Below are 17572 nucleotides of genomic sequence, written 5' to 3'. Positions count from 1 at the left end.
ATAAAAGAATGGTATAAAAATTGGAAAAACAAAGAAAATAAAAATTTATTTCTGCAATTATTTCATTTTGTTTGATTTTTGGTTTTTTAACTCATTTAGTGGAATTGTAAAAAAAAAATAAAAAAAATTAAAATAAAAAAGAAAAAGTGAAGAAAAAAAAAAGGTCTGAAAATCTGATCAAAAAAAAAAAAGAAAAAAAATTTATTTTTAATAAAATTCTGATGTGGCAAAAAGATATGGAAAAAAAATAAAAAAAAGTATTTTATGGGCTACACAATTGTTCAAAAAAATGAAAAAAAAATTGAAAAATATTAATATCTTCTTATTTTCTGACCTGTTTTTTTTTAATAAAAAAAAAAAAACTATAAAAAAAAAAAAAAAAAAAAAAAAAAAAAAAAATGGTGCAGTTGGTGTGTAAGCCAAAAGAAGTTAATAAGAAAAAAAAAAGAATAAAAAAAAAAATAAAAAAATTATAAAATCACCTTTGAATAAATTATAAAAATATAATTTTTTTAAAAAAAAAAAAAAAAATTAATAGTTTCGAAAAAAAAATACAAAAAAAATAATAAATAAATAAATAAATAAAATAAATAAATAAAATAAAAATAAATAAAATAAAATAAAAATAAATAAAATAAAATAAAAATAAATAAATAAATAAATAAAATAAATAAATAAAATGAGCGAAAATATTAAAAGTGGAATTGAATTAAATTTTGAAAAACAAGATTTATTTGATTTTAAAAAAAATGGTGGTGTCCCTGGTAGTGGTGGTGGTAATATTATTGAAGAAAAAAAGATTGGTGGTTTAAATAAAAGAGATAGAAAAGTATCAATTGGAATTGTTTTTGCAATTTTTTTTTTTCAAGAGTTTGCTAGAGGAATTATTGTACCAAGTGCACCTGCATATTCAAATTTAATTGGTGGAGTTGGAGATGCATCATTATTGGGTTTGGTAATTTCAAGTTTTAGTTTTGGTAGATTAGTTGCAACCATTGGATTAGGATTTATATCATCAAATAGTTATTATAAAAAGATATTTTCAGTTTCAATTATATTTTGTATTATTGGTTCATTTTGGTATTCATTTGCATATTTGGATCATGGAAGTGCCAAATTCGGTGAGATATCAGTGGTTGCATCAAGAGCAGTATTAGGATTTGGTGCAGGTACACTAAGTGTTGGTAGATCATTTATTACTGATGTTACAGAGGTTGCAGAGCGTACAGCATTAATTTCTCTCTCTGCAGCAGTCCAATTCTTGGGTTATGCAGTATCACCAATTGTTGGATCATTCCTTTCATTTCTCCCTGCTTTTAAAATTGGTACAGTTGATATTGATTATTTAACATCACCAGGTTGGTTTTTAGGTTTCCAAAATTTCCTATTACTTTTAACTATTCTTTATTTCTTTAAAAATCCAAAATCCACCCAACCAACTACAGTTAGAAAAAATAATGGTTTTGAAAATAAAGGTGGTGCAAATAATAATAGTACCAATAATTTAGTATCCATGACAAGAGATATTGAAGAACAATACTACCTATCAGCAAGTAGTAATTCAATTAAAGCAATAAATAATTTTGAAGATGACAATTCAGGAAATACTGGAGTTGCTGAAGAAATTACAAATGGTGATGAAAATACAATTATGGAAATGAATTTTGGTATTAGTAATAGTGGTTCAATTTGTGATGCATCGTCGACATTAAATGAAGAAAAAGAAAAAGAAAAAGAAAAAAAAGAAAATATTTATAAAATTATATTAAAAGATAAACGGGCATTAATTAGTTTAATAATATTCGTTTTATTAAATTTCTTTATTAGAGCTGTGCTTGGTATTTATGAAACATTGGGTACACCATTATATGATAGTTTGAATTCCAATTCAGCAGTAACTGACCTTTCCTCCGACTCATTTTCAAATTCAGGTTCAGGTTCAAGTGATAGCAATGGAATGAATATCGATAGTGGAAGTGGATACTTTTTCGGTGGACTTGGATTCGTTGGTATCTTTTTCCTATTGTTAATTAGTTGGGCAAGTAAAAAAGAAATCATTCACGATTATTGGATTTACAATTTTGGTAATGTTTGTGTTGCAATTGGTTGTTTCATTTCAATGGCACATCATTTAACATGGACTAGATATATGCTAAGTTATCTATTCGTCTATGGTATTGGTTTCCCAATTTCTCAAACTGTAATCGTCTCAATTTTTTCCAAAGTTTTATCAAATACAATCGGTAACGCATCTCAAGGTCTACTAATTAGTATCATCACATCAGCAGGTTCATTAGGTCGTGTTGTCGGTCCACTATTCTGTAGCGCACTATATTCCGACAAGAAAGGTGACCAATTACCAATCTTTGCATTTGCATTCTCTTTCTCAATATTCATCTTAATAGTCTCAATATTTATGATACCAACTGAAATTGCCAAAATTAAATATATCAATTGTAGTAGTGATTCAATTAAAGCAAAACAAAAAGTACCATTATTATTTGATGTTGATGATAATGATAATAATGATGATGATGAAAAATTTTTAATTAATTAATTTTTTTAAAAAAAACAATAATAATAAAATATTACTTCTTTTTATTTTTTTTTTTTTTTATGTATTATAAAGAAAAAAAAAAAAAAAAAAAAAAAAAAACCAAATTTATTTTTCTTAAAATTTAATTAACAAGGTGAAATTAAAATTGATAATTGTTTTTTTAAAGATATACAACATAATAAACCTTTTCTATCTTTACTATAATCCAATGAAAGTATTGGTAAATCTGAAACTAAAACTTTATCAATTAATTTACAATCATCCCTATACATTGAAACTGAACCATCACCTTGAGCAATTGTAAATATATTTTCATTATCTTTTTTATTCCATGGTGAATAAATTCCTGACCATATAGTTTGATTAGGTTCCTAAAATTTTTTAAAAATTAAAATGTTAATATTAATATTAAAATTAAAAATTTTATTTTATTTACACATACTTTATTAATATCATAATCTTTAAATTCAATATTATTATTATTATTATTATTAAATGAAGCAATTGAAATAAAAGATTTATTTGTTGTAATTAAAAATTGATTTAAAATATTTGATCTATCATTTGAATCTATTGAACAAATTCCACCATTTAATTTAGTTGTTGATTGAATTGAATTGGTTTTTAAATTGTATATATTTAAATCACCATTTTCAAAGCCTGCTATAATATTATTATCATTTGTACAAATTGACCAACAATTACTTTTATTGGTTTGTTCAAATGTTGATATTGGTGATGAATTATTACCATTATTATCATTAGCACTATTCGGCTTTATTCTTGTATCATATACTTTAATTGTACCATCTTTACCACCACAAACTACTAAATTATCAGCATATGCATCAATTGCTGATATTGAACCTTGATGAGCACCTTTAACACCCCATATTGGTATATCACATATATCTGAATCCCATTCTGAAATTTGTCCATTAAAATCACCTGTTATAAATTTTCTATTATCTTGTTGTTGTAATTGATTTGCTTGTTTAAAAAATGATAGACATCTAAATGGATTTGTAAATTCATTCTTAATTATTTATTATAATATATGTTAGAATATTAAAAAGATTGAATTTATAATTATAATAATGACGGCTCATACTTCATAGACTAAATTTAATTTTGGGTCACCAGAGGTATCATCAAATTCTAATTGATGAATTTTAATATCACCTTTTGAGATACCACCTGATGTCTTTTTACCAACTGTAACCACTGAACATGAAGTTGGTATCCATTGACAACTGTATGGTTGACTTGTTAATTTCTTAGTTACATAATTATGTAATATCTCTTTGCCATTTTGTTTGTTATTTGATTCACCAAGTGCGCTCATTTTTTCTAAAAATAAAAAAAATGAAAATAAAAAAAAAAAAATTTATTGAGCACAAAAATAAATTTTAGTTTTGCAAAAAAAAAAAAAAAAAAAAAATATTTTCATTCATTTTCTATTTTTTTTAACAATGATTTAATTTTATTTTTTTATGAATTTAGTATATACTACAAATGGAACACTCAAAAATACACAAAATTATATAAAATATAAAAAAAATTAATTTAACCATTCAGTGTTTTTTTTAATAAAAATATTTTATTTTTAATGTGAGATATATCAAGTATATGTTTTTATCAACGAAAAAAAAAAAAAAAAAAAAAAAAAATATAAAAAAATAATATATAATATAAACATGACCCTGCAATTTTTGAATTTAGTCATTAAATAAAAAAATAAAAAGGAAAAAAAGAAAAAAAATTCCTAATTGTTTGTTGATAAGAGTTTTTAAAATTAATAGGAAAACTCCTCAAATTTTATAAAAAAAAAAAAAAAAAAAAAAAAAAAAAAAAAAAAATAAACTATTTTTATCGCCTTTAATCAGTTTTAAATTCATTCAAATTTTCAATTTTTTATAATAATATTTAATCTAGATTCTATTTTTCCAAATATTTTTGGCACATAGATTCATTCCTTTTTTTTATTAATTTTTTTTTTTTTGAAAAAATTAAAAAAAAACAAATCATTTTCCCATTCGCGAAAATTCCCGCCAAAAGCTGTTAAAAAAATTAAAAAAATATTTTATTTTCAAATTCAAAAAAAAAATCCTTCCACATTTTTTTTATTTTTTTTTTTTTTTTTTTTTTTAATTTTATTTTTTCAACAACAATTATAACGGTTACAAAAATCAAATAAATATTCACAACTTTATTACTTTATTTTATATATATATTCAATAAAATTTCATTTTAATTAATCTCATACACACATACACACATACACACACACATTCACTATCAAGTTAAAAATAATTTAAACATTTTAGGTAAAGTAAAAATAAATAAATCTTTTTTTTTTTATTATTATTATTATTATTTTTTCTTTTTCTTTAATAATAAATAAAATAATAAAAAAAAAAAAAAAATAAAAAAAAAATAATGATAATAAATTAATAATAAGTAAAATAATAAAAAATAATAGTTTCATATATGCAAACACAAAAAAAAAAAAAAAAATAAAAAAAAAGATAATAAAATTAAAATTCAAAAACTACATACACCCAATCCAAAAAATAAAATCATGACATATCATATCATATCATATCACCATCACTCCTCAATTCACAAGTTCCCGCCTTTTTTTTTTTTTTTTTAGTTATATTTTCTTTTGGCCACCAGATTAAACAGTGTTTTTTTTTTTTTTTTTTTTTTTTTTCTTTTTTTTTTTTAATTATTTTTTAAAAAAAAAAAAAACAAAAAAAAAAACAATTCAACAATTGTTCAATAATTTAATTTTTTTTTTTTTTTTTTTTTATTATTATTAAATAATCGCAATAAAAGGGGTTTTTATTTTTAAATTTCATTACAATAACCCAAAAAGATTTTTTTTTTTTTTTTTTATCAAAAACAAAAACAAAAACAAAAACAAAAACAAAAACAAAAACAAAAACAAAAACAAAAACAAAAATAAATAAATAAAAATAAATAAAAATTTAAAACAAATAAAAAAGAAATAGCTATAAAACATTTATTATTTTTTTTTTTTCCCTATTTCCTTCTTTTTTTTTTAATTAACTTTTAAAAAATATCCAAAAAGATATTGTGTATGTACTTAAATGTTTTTTTCTCATAAATAAAAAAAAAAAAAAGTACCACCACATATTTGAGATTCACTTCCAGGAAATTAAAAAAAAATTAGAAAAAAAATTAGAAAAAATATAAAAATAAACATAATTTACCAATCAAAAATTTTAATTTATTTTTAATTTGCAAATTTTTTTTTTTATTTTTTTTTTTTTTATTTTAAATTTTTTTTTTTTATTATAAATTTTATATTAAATAAATAGGTTAGTAATAAACCTTTCAAACTTTTTTTTTTTTTTTTTTTTTTTTTTTTTTTTTTTTTTTTTTTTTTTTTTTTTTTCTCTTTTCTCCTCTAATCAACAATTTTTTAATTTTATTTTATTTTTCCAAATAAATTAATATTAATATCAATACCAATCTTTTTTATTTTTTATTTTTTTTTTTCTAAAAATAGTTATTTTAAATTTAGGGTAAATAATAATAAATAAATAAATAAATAAATAAATAAATAAATAAATAAATAAATAAATAAATAAATATATAAATAAATCAAAATAAATAAAATGAGACCTCTACCAGATCAAAGTGCATTTGAAGATAAAAGTGAATTAGTATCAAAGAAACAAAAGAATGAAGATGAAAATAATGAGAATAGATCACCAGAAACACCAAGAACACCAAAAGTTTGTCCAAAGACACCAACGAAAACTCCACTACGTACACCAACAAAGAATCAAGCAGGTGTACAATTTTTAACACAAAAGAAGAGAACCAAATCTTGTAGTTCCCATTTCGAATATATCAATCAAATTGGAGAGGGAAGTTTTGCAAAAGTTTATAAAGCACGTAGTTTTGTGGATGGTCGTTTGTATGCAGTCAAGAAATCAAAGAAACCAATTTGGGAAACCTCTGAAAGAAATCAACACATTCAAGAGATTGAAAACGGCATGAAACTAGGCCACCACAATAATATAGCACAGGTGATGTGTGCATGGGAAGAGGGCGGACACATTTTCATACAAATGGAGCTATGCGAGCGTGGCAACCTAAAGGATGCCCTGAATTTAGCAGTTCAGGAGGAGGGTGGTCTTGGCAAGCTACCCGAATACATGATTTGGCAATACCTTTGCGATATCGCCAATGGTCTATCACATGTGCATGAAAAGGGTATAATGCATTTAGATATCAAGCCTGAGAATTTACTTTTTTCAAATGATGGAGTTTTAAAAATTGGTGATTTCGGCGTTTGCAGTACAACAACGGGTGGTGATGATTCTGAAGGTGACCAAATCTATATGGCTCCTGAATTATTAAATGATATTCATACACCATCTGCTGATATCTTTAGTTTAGGTATAACACTTTATGAAATGGCAACCAATTATAACCTTCCTCAAAAAGGTCAATGGTGGAGAAATTTACGTGAAGGTAAGATACCTTTTCCCGAAAATGATGATTCAATCTCTCAAGATCTAAAAGATTTAATCATTTTAATGATGAATCCTGATCATACAAAAAGAATTACAATTCAATCACTTTTAAAATATGATAAATTACAATCTGTTATAACTTTAAAAGTAAGTTTTTTTTTTTTTTTTTTTTTAAAATAAAAATATTACTTATACTAATCACTTTAATAATTTAATTTAGCGTTCAACATCTACATTATATAGACTTCAAAGAAAATTATTCTAAAAAAAAAAAAAAACAAAGAAAAAAAAAAAAAAAAATGTCCATATTGTAATTAATACCCTTTCCTTGGAAAAAAAAAAAAAAAAAAAAAAAAAAAAAAAATCCTTTTTTTTTTATTTTTTAAAATTATTGTAAATTCTCTCTCTTTCTATCTTCAAAAGTAAAAAAATAATAATAATAATAATAATAATTAATAATAACTATACATTCTCCAATTATAAATATTTAAAAATTAATTTCCTTTAAATAAAATGTTCTTTTATATTAAAAAAAAAAATATATATTTATATTATTTTATTTTTATTTTTATTTTTTTTTTTTTTTTTTTTTTTTTTTGGATGTTTTTACAAAAGAGGTTTATTGTTTATATATAAATATAGATTTTTTTTTTTTTTTTAAAATAATTAAATTATTATAATTTTAAAATTAATTTAAATTGATTTTAAAATTTGTTGTGAATTTTCAAATACAAATTTAGCAATATCATTTACCAAAATCATCTCCATTAAATTTACATGAGATTCATCCTTTACTCTAAGGAATGAAGGACCAAAAACAATTGATAAATTTGAATGATTCATTAAATTTGATTTTGAATTTGCTGCAATCTTTCCAAAAAATGGTAATAATAATTTTAAAACATTTAAATGACAAATTGGAAAAGTTTTAATAATTTCAATTAATGGTTGAAGTTCTGTACTCTTTTTTGCTAAATTAATTAAATTATCATATTGGTCTAAAAAAAATAAAAAATAAAAAATAAAAAAAATAAAATTAATAAATAAATTTTAAATTAGTAAATTATTATTATTATTATTATTATTATTATTATTATTATTATATTATTATTATTATTATTATTATTATTATTATTATTATTATTATTATTATTATTATTATTATTATTATTATTATTATTATTATTATTATTATTATTATTATTATTATTATAATTATTATTATTAATACTTTACTAAAAGTAAATAATGGTTCAGGTAATTCTCTAAAAAATAATTTAAATGCCCCAGCATAAGCATGAACCGAAGATGGATTAAAAGTTATTTGAGTATCAGTATTGACTTGATTCTTTATAAATTTAATTTCAGTACTGTTACCACAAATTCTAAATAAACCTTCTTCATTTAAATGTTGTTCAAAGAATTCAATGAATTGATAGAGTATATTTGGAACTTGATTTTTACAAATCTCTGGTCTATTCTTTACAATTGCTTCCAATGAATTACCATAGATTGATGTTGGTGATACTTCAATTTGATCGGGTGAAAAGAAATAACGAATCTTTATCAATATATCACCTGATACTTTATCTTTACTATTTCTAGGTGACAATGGTAACCATAAACTAATCTCTGACCCATTAGGTGGCAATAAACTTAATGGTACTGCAACTTCTCCCATAAAATCTGCTGTCTTAAATTTATCCTCATCCCAAACAAAAAAATAAACATATCCTTGATGTTTTGTAATATCACTTTTTTTTTTTTTTTTTTTTTTTTTTAATAAAATATTTTAAAAATTAGAAAATAATTACTAAATATATTTTTATTTATTTATACATACAAATGAAAAGCTTCATTGAATTGTGGATTCAATGATTTATAAATTGTTTGAGTTCTATGTTGTTGTTGTTCTGCTTTAATTATAACAAATGGGTCACTTTTACCTAATATAGTGAAATAATCAATATATATTAATATTATAATAATAATAATAATTTATATTTTTTTTAAAAATAATTTACCATTTAAATCTTTTGCAGCAAGATTACGAGATTTAACAACAGTTCCTTGAACTTGACCACTAACACGATAAGTTGATTTTGTAATATAATCAATACAATTATTTATAGTTGTTACCCATCTATCACATTCATCATTGGTTGGAGTTGTGAAAACATAGGTTTCATTATTTGAAGTTTTTAATTGAAAATAGTTTTCACCTTTTTCGGTGATTTTACAATCATCTAGGAATTTCAATCCTTTACATCTCTTTTTCTTTACTTCTGTTGAATTAATATCAGTACTACTACCACCACCTGTTTCTGAGAAATAGTATAAAACTCTACTATATTTAATTACACATAATCTTTCCTTTTTAGTTCTTTTATTATTATTTTTGGTTTTTAATAAAACACCCGATATGTCTGAATTCTTTATAAAATCAAATATAAACGTTGATGATACTGTTAAATTATTCTCTGTTTCAATGAAATTAACAAATGATAATGATCTTTGTATTTTTGGTGTTGATGATATACATTGACATAATAAATTAATATCTTGAAGTGCTGATGATGATGTGACTGAATAATTTGAAATTGGTAAATTTATACTATAAATTTCTTTTTTTAACTAATAATAAATTTTTTTTAAAAAAAAAAAATAGAAAAGGAATTTGTTTTTTTTTTTTTTTTTTTTTTTTTTTTTTAATTAATACACTATTCTATTTTTGGAATTAAATTTTTTTTTTTTTTTTTTTTTTTTTTTTTACTTACTTCAGAAATTAATTTATTAATTGCACTTTGAGTAGTTTGAAAATTTAAAACTTCATCAGAGTTTTCATATTTTACTTGAAACTCTATTATTTTTGATTTCCCTCCTTGAAATATTTTCTTTTTATTACAACTGTCTTTAATACCCATACATTGAATTGTAGTGGTAACTGATTCCATTTTTTTTATTTTTTTTTTTATTCTTTATTTTATTATTATTACTATATTATTTTATTTTATTTTATTTTTTTAATTTTACAAGTCACTTTTAAAAATACAACCAAAATTACTTTATTTTTAACAAAAAAAAAAATAAAAAAAAAATAAAAAAATAAAAAGATATTTTGTGTTTTTTTTTTTTTTTTCAGTTAGGAGAAAAAAAAAAAAAAAAAAAAAAATTAAAAAAAAATTCACCAATGTTTTTATTTGAAAATGATTGGAGAGTGGACTCAAAATATAATACAAATTAACAACTTGAAATTTAGACCCTAAACAAAAAAAAAAAAAAAAAAAAAAAAAAAACCATTGAAAATGTGGATCTAATTGTTACCAAAAAAAAATAATAGTAAACAAAAAAAAATTAATAAATAAATAAATAATATCTCTATTTATATTTTTTATTTTTTATTTATTTTTTTTTTTTTATCCAAAATTGTTATTTTTTAGGTTAGTTTTTTCTTCTTTCTCCTTTTTTTAATTTTTATTTTTATTTATAGTCATTTGGCGCCAATCCCACAGAAAAAAATTTTACAAATGAAATTTTTTTTTTTATAAATTCAAAATTTTTTTTTATTTTTTTTTTTTTTTTTTTATCATCTTCATCCACCCTCGTTTTTTTTTTTTTTTATATATATATAAACAAATAAATAAATAAATAAATAAATAAATTAATAAATAAATAAATTAATAAATAAAAAAAAAAAAAAGAGATGGAATTACCAAAAGAAACAATTGAACAATTACAAAATTTATTTATTGCAGCAAATAGACCAGAGAAAGAGATTAGAGAGGAAGCAACATCAAAGATTCAAAAGTTTGTTAAAGAGACACCAAATTCAATAATAACATTATTAGTATTTCAAAATTTGAAAACCATAGATGCAGGAGCAAGAACATTATCAGCAATTACATTCAAAAATTTAGTTAAAGATAGTTGGGTAGATGGCGATGAAGTTGAGAATCCAATTCCATCAAATGACAAAGAGATGGTGAAAAGTTTATTATTAAATTTCATTCTATCAGCAGTAAACAACACCACACAATCACAATTGGTCGAATCATTATCAATGATTGGTGTATCTGATTTCCCACAACAATGGCCTTCAATCTTACCAGAATTAATCAAACAAATGGAATCAAACACTGACATTCCAACACTTTCAATCATCTTGAGAGTTTTACATTCACTCTTAAAAAAATATAGAGGTCAAGAGAGAAATAATCAATCATTATCTGAATTAAAATATATTTTATCAATTTTACCAACTCCATATTTATCATTATTAATTGTAAGTTTAAAAAATAATTAAAATAATAATAATAATAATAATTAATAATAATTAATAATAATATATATATATTTTTTTTAAAAAAAAAAAAGAAAACAGGTGTTGCAGTTGATGCAAATTTACAAAATGAACAACAATTAGTTTTATTATTAAATTGTGTCCATTTCCTTTTAGAAATCTTTTTCTCAATGAGTTCAGTTGATTTACCAGAATTTTTCGAAGATAATCTCGCTTCTTTTACAAATGAATTCCATAGATACCTTAAATTTAATACAAATTTTCAATCAATCATTCTTTCAAGTGTAAGTTGTTTTTGTTATTTACATATTATTTGAGTGTGTGTGAATTCATAAATATTAATATTAACATTTAATTTATTTTTATTTTTTAATTTTTTTAAAAAAATATAGAATGATGAAGAACCATCTTTATTGAAAAAGATTCAAACTTCAATTTGTGAAATTATTAATCTTTATACTCAAATTTATGATGAGGAGTTTTCATCATTCCTTCAACCATTCGTACAAGTTGTTTGGGGACTTTTAACTCAAACTTCAAAAGATATTTGTAATGATCCAGTAAGTAATCATGATTTGTTTTGTTGGATTCATCTATTTTTCCCTCAAAAAAAAAAAAAAAAAAAAAAAAAAAAACTAATTCTTTTTTTTTTATTTTTTTATTTATTTTTAGTTTGTTTATGCATCAATTAGATTTTTAGGTACAGTAGCAACATCAATTTCACATAAAATCTTTGAAAGTCCAGAAACATTAAAACAAATTTGTTCAATGATTGTTACACCAAATATTGAATTAAGAGAATCTGATATTGAATTATATGAAGATAATCATGTTGAATATATGCGTAGAGATATTGAAGGTAGTGATTCTGATACTAGAAGAAGAGCTGCAATTGAATTGGTTAAAGGTTTAAGAAAATATTATGAAAATCAAGTAATTCAATTATTATCTGTTGATATTAATAATTTATTACAAGTAAGTTTTAATAATAATTATAATAATAATAATAATAATAATAATAATAATAATAATAATAATAATAATAATAATAATAATAATAATAATAATAATAATAATAATAATAATAATAATAATAATAATAATAATAATAATAATAATAATAATAATAATAATAATAATAATAATAATAATAATAATAATAATAATAATATTAAAAGTTACTAATCTCTTAAAAAAAGAAATATAATTCAAATAGAGAAGAAAATTGGATTTGTAAAGATTCAGCAATATTTTTAGTTACAGCATTAGCAGTAAAGAGTGGTGGATCAGATGAATCAAGTGAGTCTAGTAAATTAGTAAATGTTTTAGATTTCTTTAAGAGTTCAATTGAACCAGAGTTATCAGGTGCAACACAAACAAATAAACCAATTTTGAAAGCAGATTGTTTGAAATTCATTACAATCTTTAGAAATCAAATTCCAGCAGAAGAGTATCCAAGAATTTTACAAAGTGTAATTCCATGTTTAGAGAATCCAGATTTCATTATTCACACTTATGCATCAACTTGTATCGACCGTTTATTATCGGTTAAAGATGGGGGTGTACCACGTTTGTCAGCAGAGTTTATCTCGACTAATTTAACAGGTTTGTTGCTACCATTGGTCGGTGTTTTCAATTTCAAAGATTCCAAACAAAATGAAAGAGCAATGAGAACTATTGTTCGTATCGTTTTGATGACTCAAGGTAAGGTTAGTCAACAAATTACAATTCAATTATTGCAAAAGTTTGTATCGATCATCATTGAAGAGGCAAAGAATCCATCCAATCATAGTTTCAATCATTATTGTTTCGAAGTTGTTGGTACTCTCTTGAAAGGTTTCTCTTCAGAACCAGAGGTAACTCAAATCATTATGCCATTGATTGAAATGGTATTGCAAACTAATAATGCCGAATTCTCACCATACTGTTTCCAATTGTTATCAATTCTCGTTGAAAATTGTAGACCAGAGTATTTAGATCTCTTTAGACCAATTCTACCAATCATTTTCAATGATATGACTTGGGCTCGTGATGCCGATTATCCAGCATTGGTACGTTTGCTTCAAGCTTTCATTAAAAAGGAAGGTTCATCGATCGCTCCACATCTTAGTGCCATCTTGGGTATCACTGAGAAACTCATTATGAGAGTCACTCATGATCACGAAGCTTTCCTCATTTTAGAGACTGTTGTTGAAACTTTGGATATTCAATTCTTGGAGAAATACTTGGGTGGTATCTTCTCTATGATTCTCACTAGAATCACCAAAAAGAAGACCCTCAAAGTCGTACGTTGTTTCACTATCTTCTTTTCAATCTTTATGATCAAATATGGTGTTGTCAAGACTGCCCAAACCGTTAGAGCCATCAAAGATTCACTTTGGGAAGACATTTTAATTAAACTTTGGTTACCAACAGTCGAAGATATCAATGGCTCAATTGAAAAGAAAATCATTTCAATCTCTTTAACCAATATGATCTGTTGTAATGATATTTTAGCCACACCAGAACTTTGGATTAAACTAATTCAATGTCAATCAAATGTTATTAGTGGTAAGAAATCTCAAGAGACTGAACAAGCCGGTGCTGCTTCTGATCTCTACATTGATCAAGCTGAAGCTAATGAAGGTTATGTTCCAACTTTTACTCAACTTCAATTCTCAAAGAAAGTTGACGTTGATCCTTTCCCAACAATTTCAAATCCAAAAGAATATTTTATCTCTACTTTCCAAACATTTAAATCTCAAAATGAAATGTTAGTTACTCCATTACTTTCAACTGCAAATATTCAACTTTAAAAAAAACAAAAAAAAACAAAAAAAAAACAAAAAAAAAACAAAACAAAAAAAAAAAAAATATATTTATGTATATATTTATATTTTAGATCGAAATAATTAATAGAATAATATTAATAACAAAAAAAATTTACTAAATCTTGATTTTAAAATGATCAATGATTTTAGTAAAAATTATAAAATAATAAAAAAAAAAATAAAAAATAAAAAAATCAAACATTTCTAATTGTGGTGTTTTTAATTAAATAAATTATTATTATTACTACTATTATTTATTTTTTATTTTTTATTCCTCTTGGTACTAAGAGAGTTGGTTTTCTACTTGGAATTTCTTTAATAAACTCTGTATCATTTCCATTTGAAGTTATTGTATTATTGTTATTGTTATTGTTATTATCATTATTATTATTTGCAGGTGAAATAGAAGATGGTGGTTTTGATAAATTAACATTAATTAATTTACTCAAAAAATATTTTTTATCTAATGATAATGCTTTCTTTAAATTCTCTTTATCAATTAAATCTATATAGGCAAATGGTCTAGCTTTTAATACCACTCTAATATCTTTAATACCAGTTACACCATTATGTCGTAAAAATTGTTCCAATTTTTCTTTATTTACACTTGGTGATAAATTATTAATAAATACTGTTAAACCAATATGATTTTCAAAATCAATTTCATTTGTTGTTGTTGTTGTTGTTGCTGTTGTTGTTAAAGTTTGATTTGATTCGACATGGTCATTAATTTGTTGATCTTTTGAATATTGAACACAAATAGTTCTATTTTTAATAATTTGTTGATCCATTTCTAATGCTTTATTTGCAGATTCATGACTTTTGTAAAGAATGAAACAAATTCCTTTAGATTTTCCATTCTTATCTAAAACTAATTTCAAAGATTTAATTTGACCATATTTATCAAAGATTTTATGTAAATCAGGTTCTGCTGTATCAAATGATAAATTTAGTATAATTAATTTCTTTGGTAAATCTTTTTCTTTTTCTTTTTCTTTTTTTGATGTTGGAGGTAATGGTTTTTTAAATTCATCTTGATCTCCTTTTTCTTTATGATTTTCATTCTTTTGTTTCTTTGATATTCTTTTTTCGTCTTTATTTTTTCCATCATCTTTTTCTTTTCTTTTATTTTGTTGTTGTTGTTTTTGTTGTTGCTGCTGTTGTTGTTGAAGATATCTTTCTTGCTCTTTGTTATATTTATTTTGAATAATAGAATAACGATCAGAGACTGCTCTATATTGATTAATATCACCATAGCCACGCTCAAAAGTGAACCAATCTTGCCATATTCTTGAAGAAGGATCATCGAATCTAATATGAGAAGATGCTTTTTTAAACAATTCTCTTACTGATTGAAATTGTTTTTGCTCCATTTCAAAGGAAATATATTGACACCAAATCCAATATTGTGATGGATCAATTGATAAAACATAATCAACTATCTCTCTATATCTTGATAAATCATTGAATTGTCTCCATTCAAATTGAGCTATATACATGTATCTATCAACTGTTGTATAATTATTAACATCAATTGTTGACATTTGATTATTCATAGTTTCAAATAACGACTTCATTAATTGTTTATCATTTTCTGAAATACTATTATTATTATTATTATTATTATTATTATTATTATTATTATTATTATTATTATTATTATTATTATTATTATTATTATTATTATTACCATTACCATTACTATTAGCATTACTATCAGTATTGAGTTTTTTAATAATTGATCTCCAATTATAATCAATATATGTATTATAAACTAATTGATAATCATATTCACTCTTTAAACCAGATACAAGTGAACGTTGAAATTCTTGTTCAATTTTTACTCTTTTATCATTATCATTATCATTATGAACTCTCTCTTCTAATAATAATAAATATTTTGACCAATGTTCACCAGAATAATAAATTGAACGTAATGATCTTGAGAAAACTTTCAAATGTAAATCCTTAAAGTTTGTAAACTTTTCTAAATATGTTAAATAAAATGACCAAATTGAAAAATGATTTGAAAATGATTTTAATTGTCTTTCAAATAATGTTGCAACTCTCATTGGTTTATCATTATGTTGTTGTTGTTTTTCAAATTCAATATATTCTTTCCATTTTCTTTGATCTAAATATTTCTTTTCTTTTAATGCTATTTCAAATGGTTCTCTTTCTTTAAATTGTTTTAATGATTTTTCAAATTTTAATTTAATTTCTTTTTCTTCTTTTTCTTTTTCTTCTTTTTCTTTTTCTTGGTTATTATTGTTATTATTATTGTTATCAATAGATTGAGAATGTTCCCATTGTTGATAATCATTATAAATTGAATGTAAACCAATCATTGGATTAGATAATTGACGATGATATAAATCTCTAATGATTTTAATTTGTGTTTGTTTCTCTTTGTCATCCTTTATTTGTGATAATAACATTTGTTCAAACATTCTATATTCTGACCATAATAATGGTGATTCAATAATATCATCACCACACTGTTCTAATGATCTTTCAAATTGTTTTCTAATCTCTTTAACATTATTAATCAATCCTCCTGAATTTGTATTAATCTTTATAATGAATTTACAATAAGATACATTAATTTTTACACCTATAATAATAATAATAATAATAAAAATAATAATAATAATAATAATAATAATAATAATAATAATAATAATAATAATAATAATAATAATAATAATAATAATAATAATAATAATAATAATAATAATAATAACAATAATAATAACAATAAAATATTAGTAAATATATATGTATAATGATTTAATTTAATTTGAATTGATTTGATTTATAAATAGTTACTAATGAAATCATTTAAAGCTTTTTCATATAGAGATAAAATATATTGTTTATCATTATCAGTTTTCATATATTTTTGTTCATCAGAAAACCAAGCTAACCAAATATCTTGTGAGAGTGGATGAATTGATTGAAACTTTTCTCTTGCTTCTCTTAATGTTTGATAATTACTTTGTTTAGTGAATTTTGATAATGCATTAATGTAATTAAGATTCTTTTCAAATGAATATGGATCTTCCCTTAATTTAATTTCAAGTAATCCAACCTCTAATCCTTCTGATGAATTTTCATAATCAGTTTTACTTTCCATATTATCATCATCATCGTCATCTGATGAATCATCGCCATCATCATCATCATCATCATCATCATCACTTGAGTTTGATAAATCTTCATTATTATTTTCATAATCATCTGATGAATCACTTGAATCTTCTTTTAATACTGCCTTCATTTCTTCATCATTATATTCATCTTCATTTATGTCTGACATAATTATTGAGTTCTATAATAGAATTTATGATTTTGGTTGGTGTTTGCAATCAAGATAAAAAAATAAAAAAAT

General features: G+C 22.1%; 6 protein-coding genes across 6 annotated transcripts; 3 read left to right on the top strand and 3 right to left on the bottom strand.

Annotated features, from left to right (window-relative positions):
* Positions 1-679: 679 nt before the first annotated feature.
* DDB_G0291824 (hypothetical protein) lies at positions 680-2557 on the top strand (the record flags this gene model as incomplete). The annotated part of the gene is made up of 1 exon (XM_629953.1): positions 680-2557. The coding sequence occupies one exon, from the start codon at positions 680-682 to the stop codon at positions 2555-2557; it is 1878 nt and encodes a 625-aa protein (XP_629955.1).
* Positions 2558-2682: 125 nt separating this feature from the next.
* On the bottom strand, positions 2683-3902 carry wdr92 (WD40 repeat-containing protein; the record flags this gene model as incomplete). Its single annotated transcript, XM_629952.1, has 3 exons — positions 2683-2928; positions 3000-3593; positions 3669-3902. The coding sequence occupies 3 exons, from the start codon at positions 3900-3902 to the stop codon at positions 2683-2685; spliced, it is 1074 nt and encodes a 357-aa protein (XP_629954.1).
* A 2302-nt stretch (positions 3903-6204) lies between these two features.
* DDB_G0291842 (WEE1 family protein kinase) lies at positions 6205-7336 on the top strand (the record flags this gene model as incomplete). Its single annotated transcript, XM_629951.1, has 2 exons — positions 6205-7218; positions 7292-7336. The coding sequence occupies 2 exons, from the start codon at positions 6205-6207 to the stop codon at positions 7334-7336; spliced, it is 1059 nt and encodes a 352-aa protein (XP_629953.1).
* Positions 7337-7764: 428 nt separating this feature from the next.
* Positions 7765-10025, bottom strand: gacEE (C2 calcium/lipid-binding region-containing protein; the record flags this gene model as incomplete). Its single annotated transcript, XM_629950.1, has 6 exons — positions 7765-8069; positions 8308-8825; positions 8915-9017; positions 9096-9705; positions 9791-9796; positions 9849-10025. 6 exons carry the CDS (start codon positions 10023-10025, stop codon positions 7765-7767), a joined length of 1719 nt encoding a protein of 572 aa, XP_629952.1.
* A 749-nt stretch (positions 10026-10774) lies between these two features.
* DDB_G0291838 (hypothetical protein) lies at positions 10775-14166 on the top strand (the record flags this gene model as incomplete). Its single annotated transcript, XM_629949.1, has 5 exons — positions 10775-11353; positions 11446-11655; positions 11764-11931; positions 12044-12346; positions 12571-14166. 5 exons carry the CDS (start codon positions 10775-10777, stop codon positions 14164-14166), a joined length of 2856 nt encoding a protein of 951 aa, XP_629951.1.
* Positions 14167-14435: 269 nt separating this feature from the next.
* DDB_G0291836 (hypothetical protein) lies at positions 14436-17500 on the bottom strand (the record flags this gene model as incomplete). Its single annotated transcript, XM_629948.1, has 2 exons — positions 14436-16795; positions 17011-17500. The coding sequence occupies 2 exons, from the start codon at positions 17498-17500 to the stop codon at positions 14436-14438; spliced, it is 2850 nt and encodes a 949-aa protein (XP_629950.1).
* Positions 17501-17572: the final 72 nt, after the last annotated feature.

The sequence above is a fragment of the Dictyostelium discoideum genome (genome assembly GCF_000004695.1).
Source record: "Dictyostelium discoideum AX4 chromosome 6 chromosome, whole genome shotgun sequence".
In the NCBI taxonomy this organism is placed as follows: Eukaryota; Evosea; class Eumycetozoa; order Dictyosteliales; family Dictyosteliaceae; genus Dictyostelium; species Dictyostelium discoideum.
The sequence above is the reverse complement of the archived record's forward strand: the minus strand, read 5'-3'. Positions and strand labels throughout refer to the sequence as shown.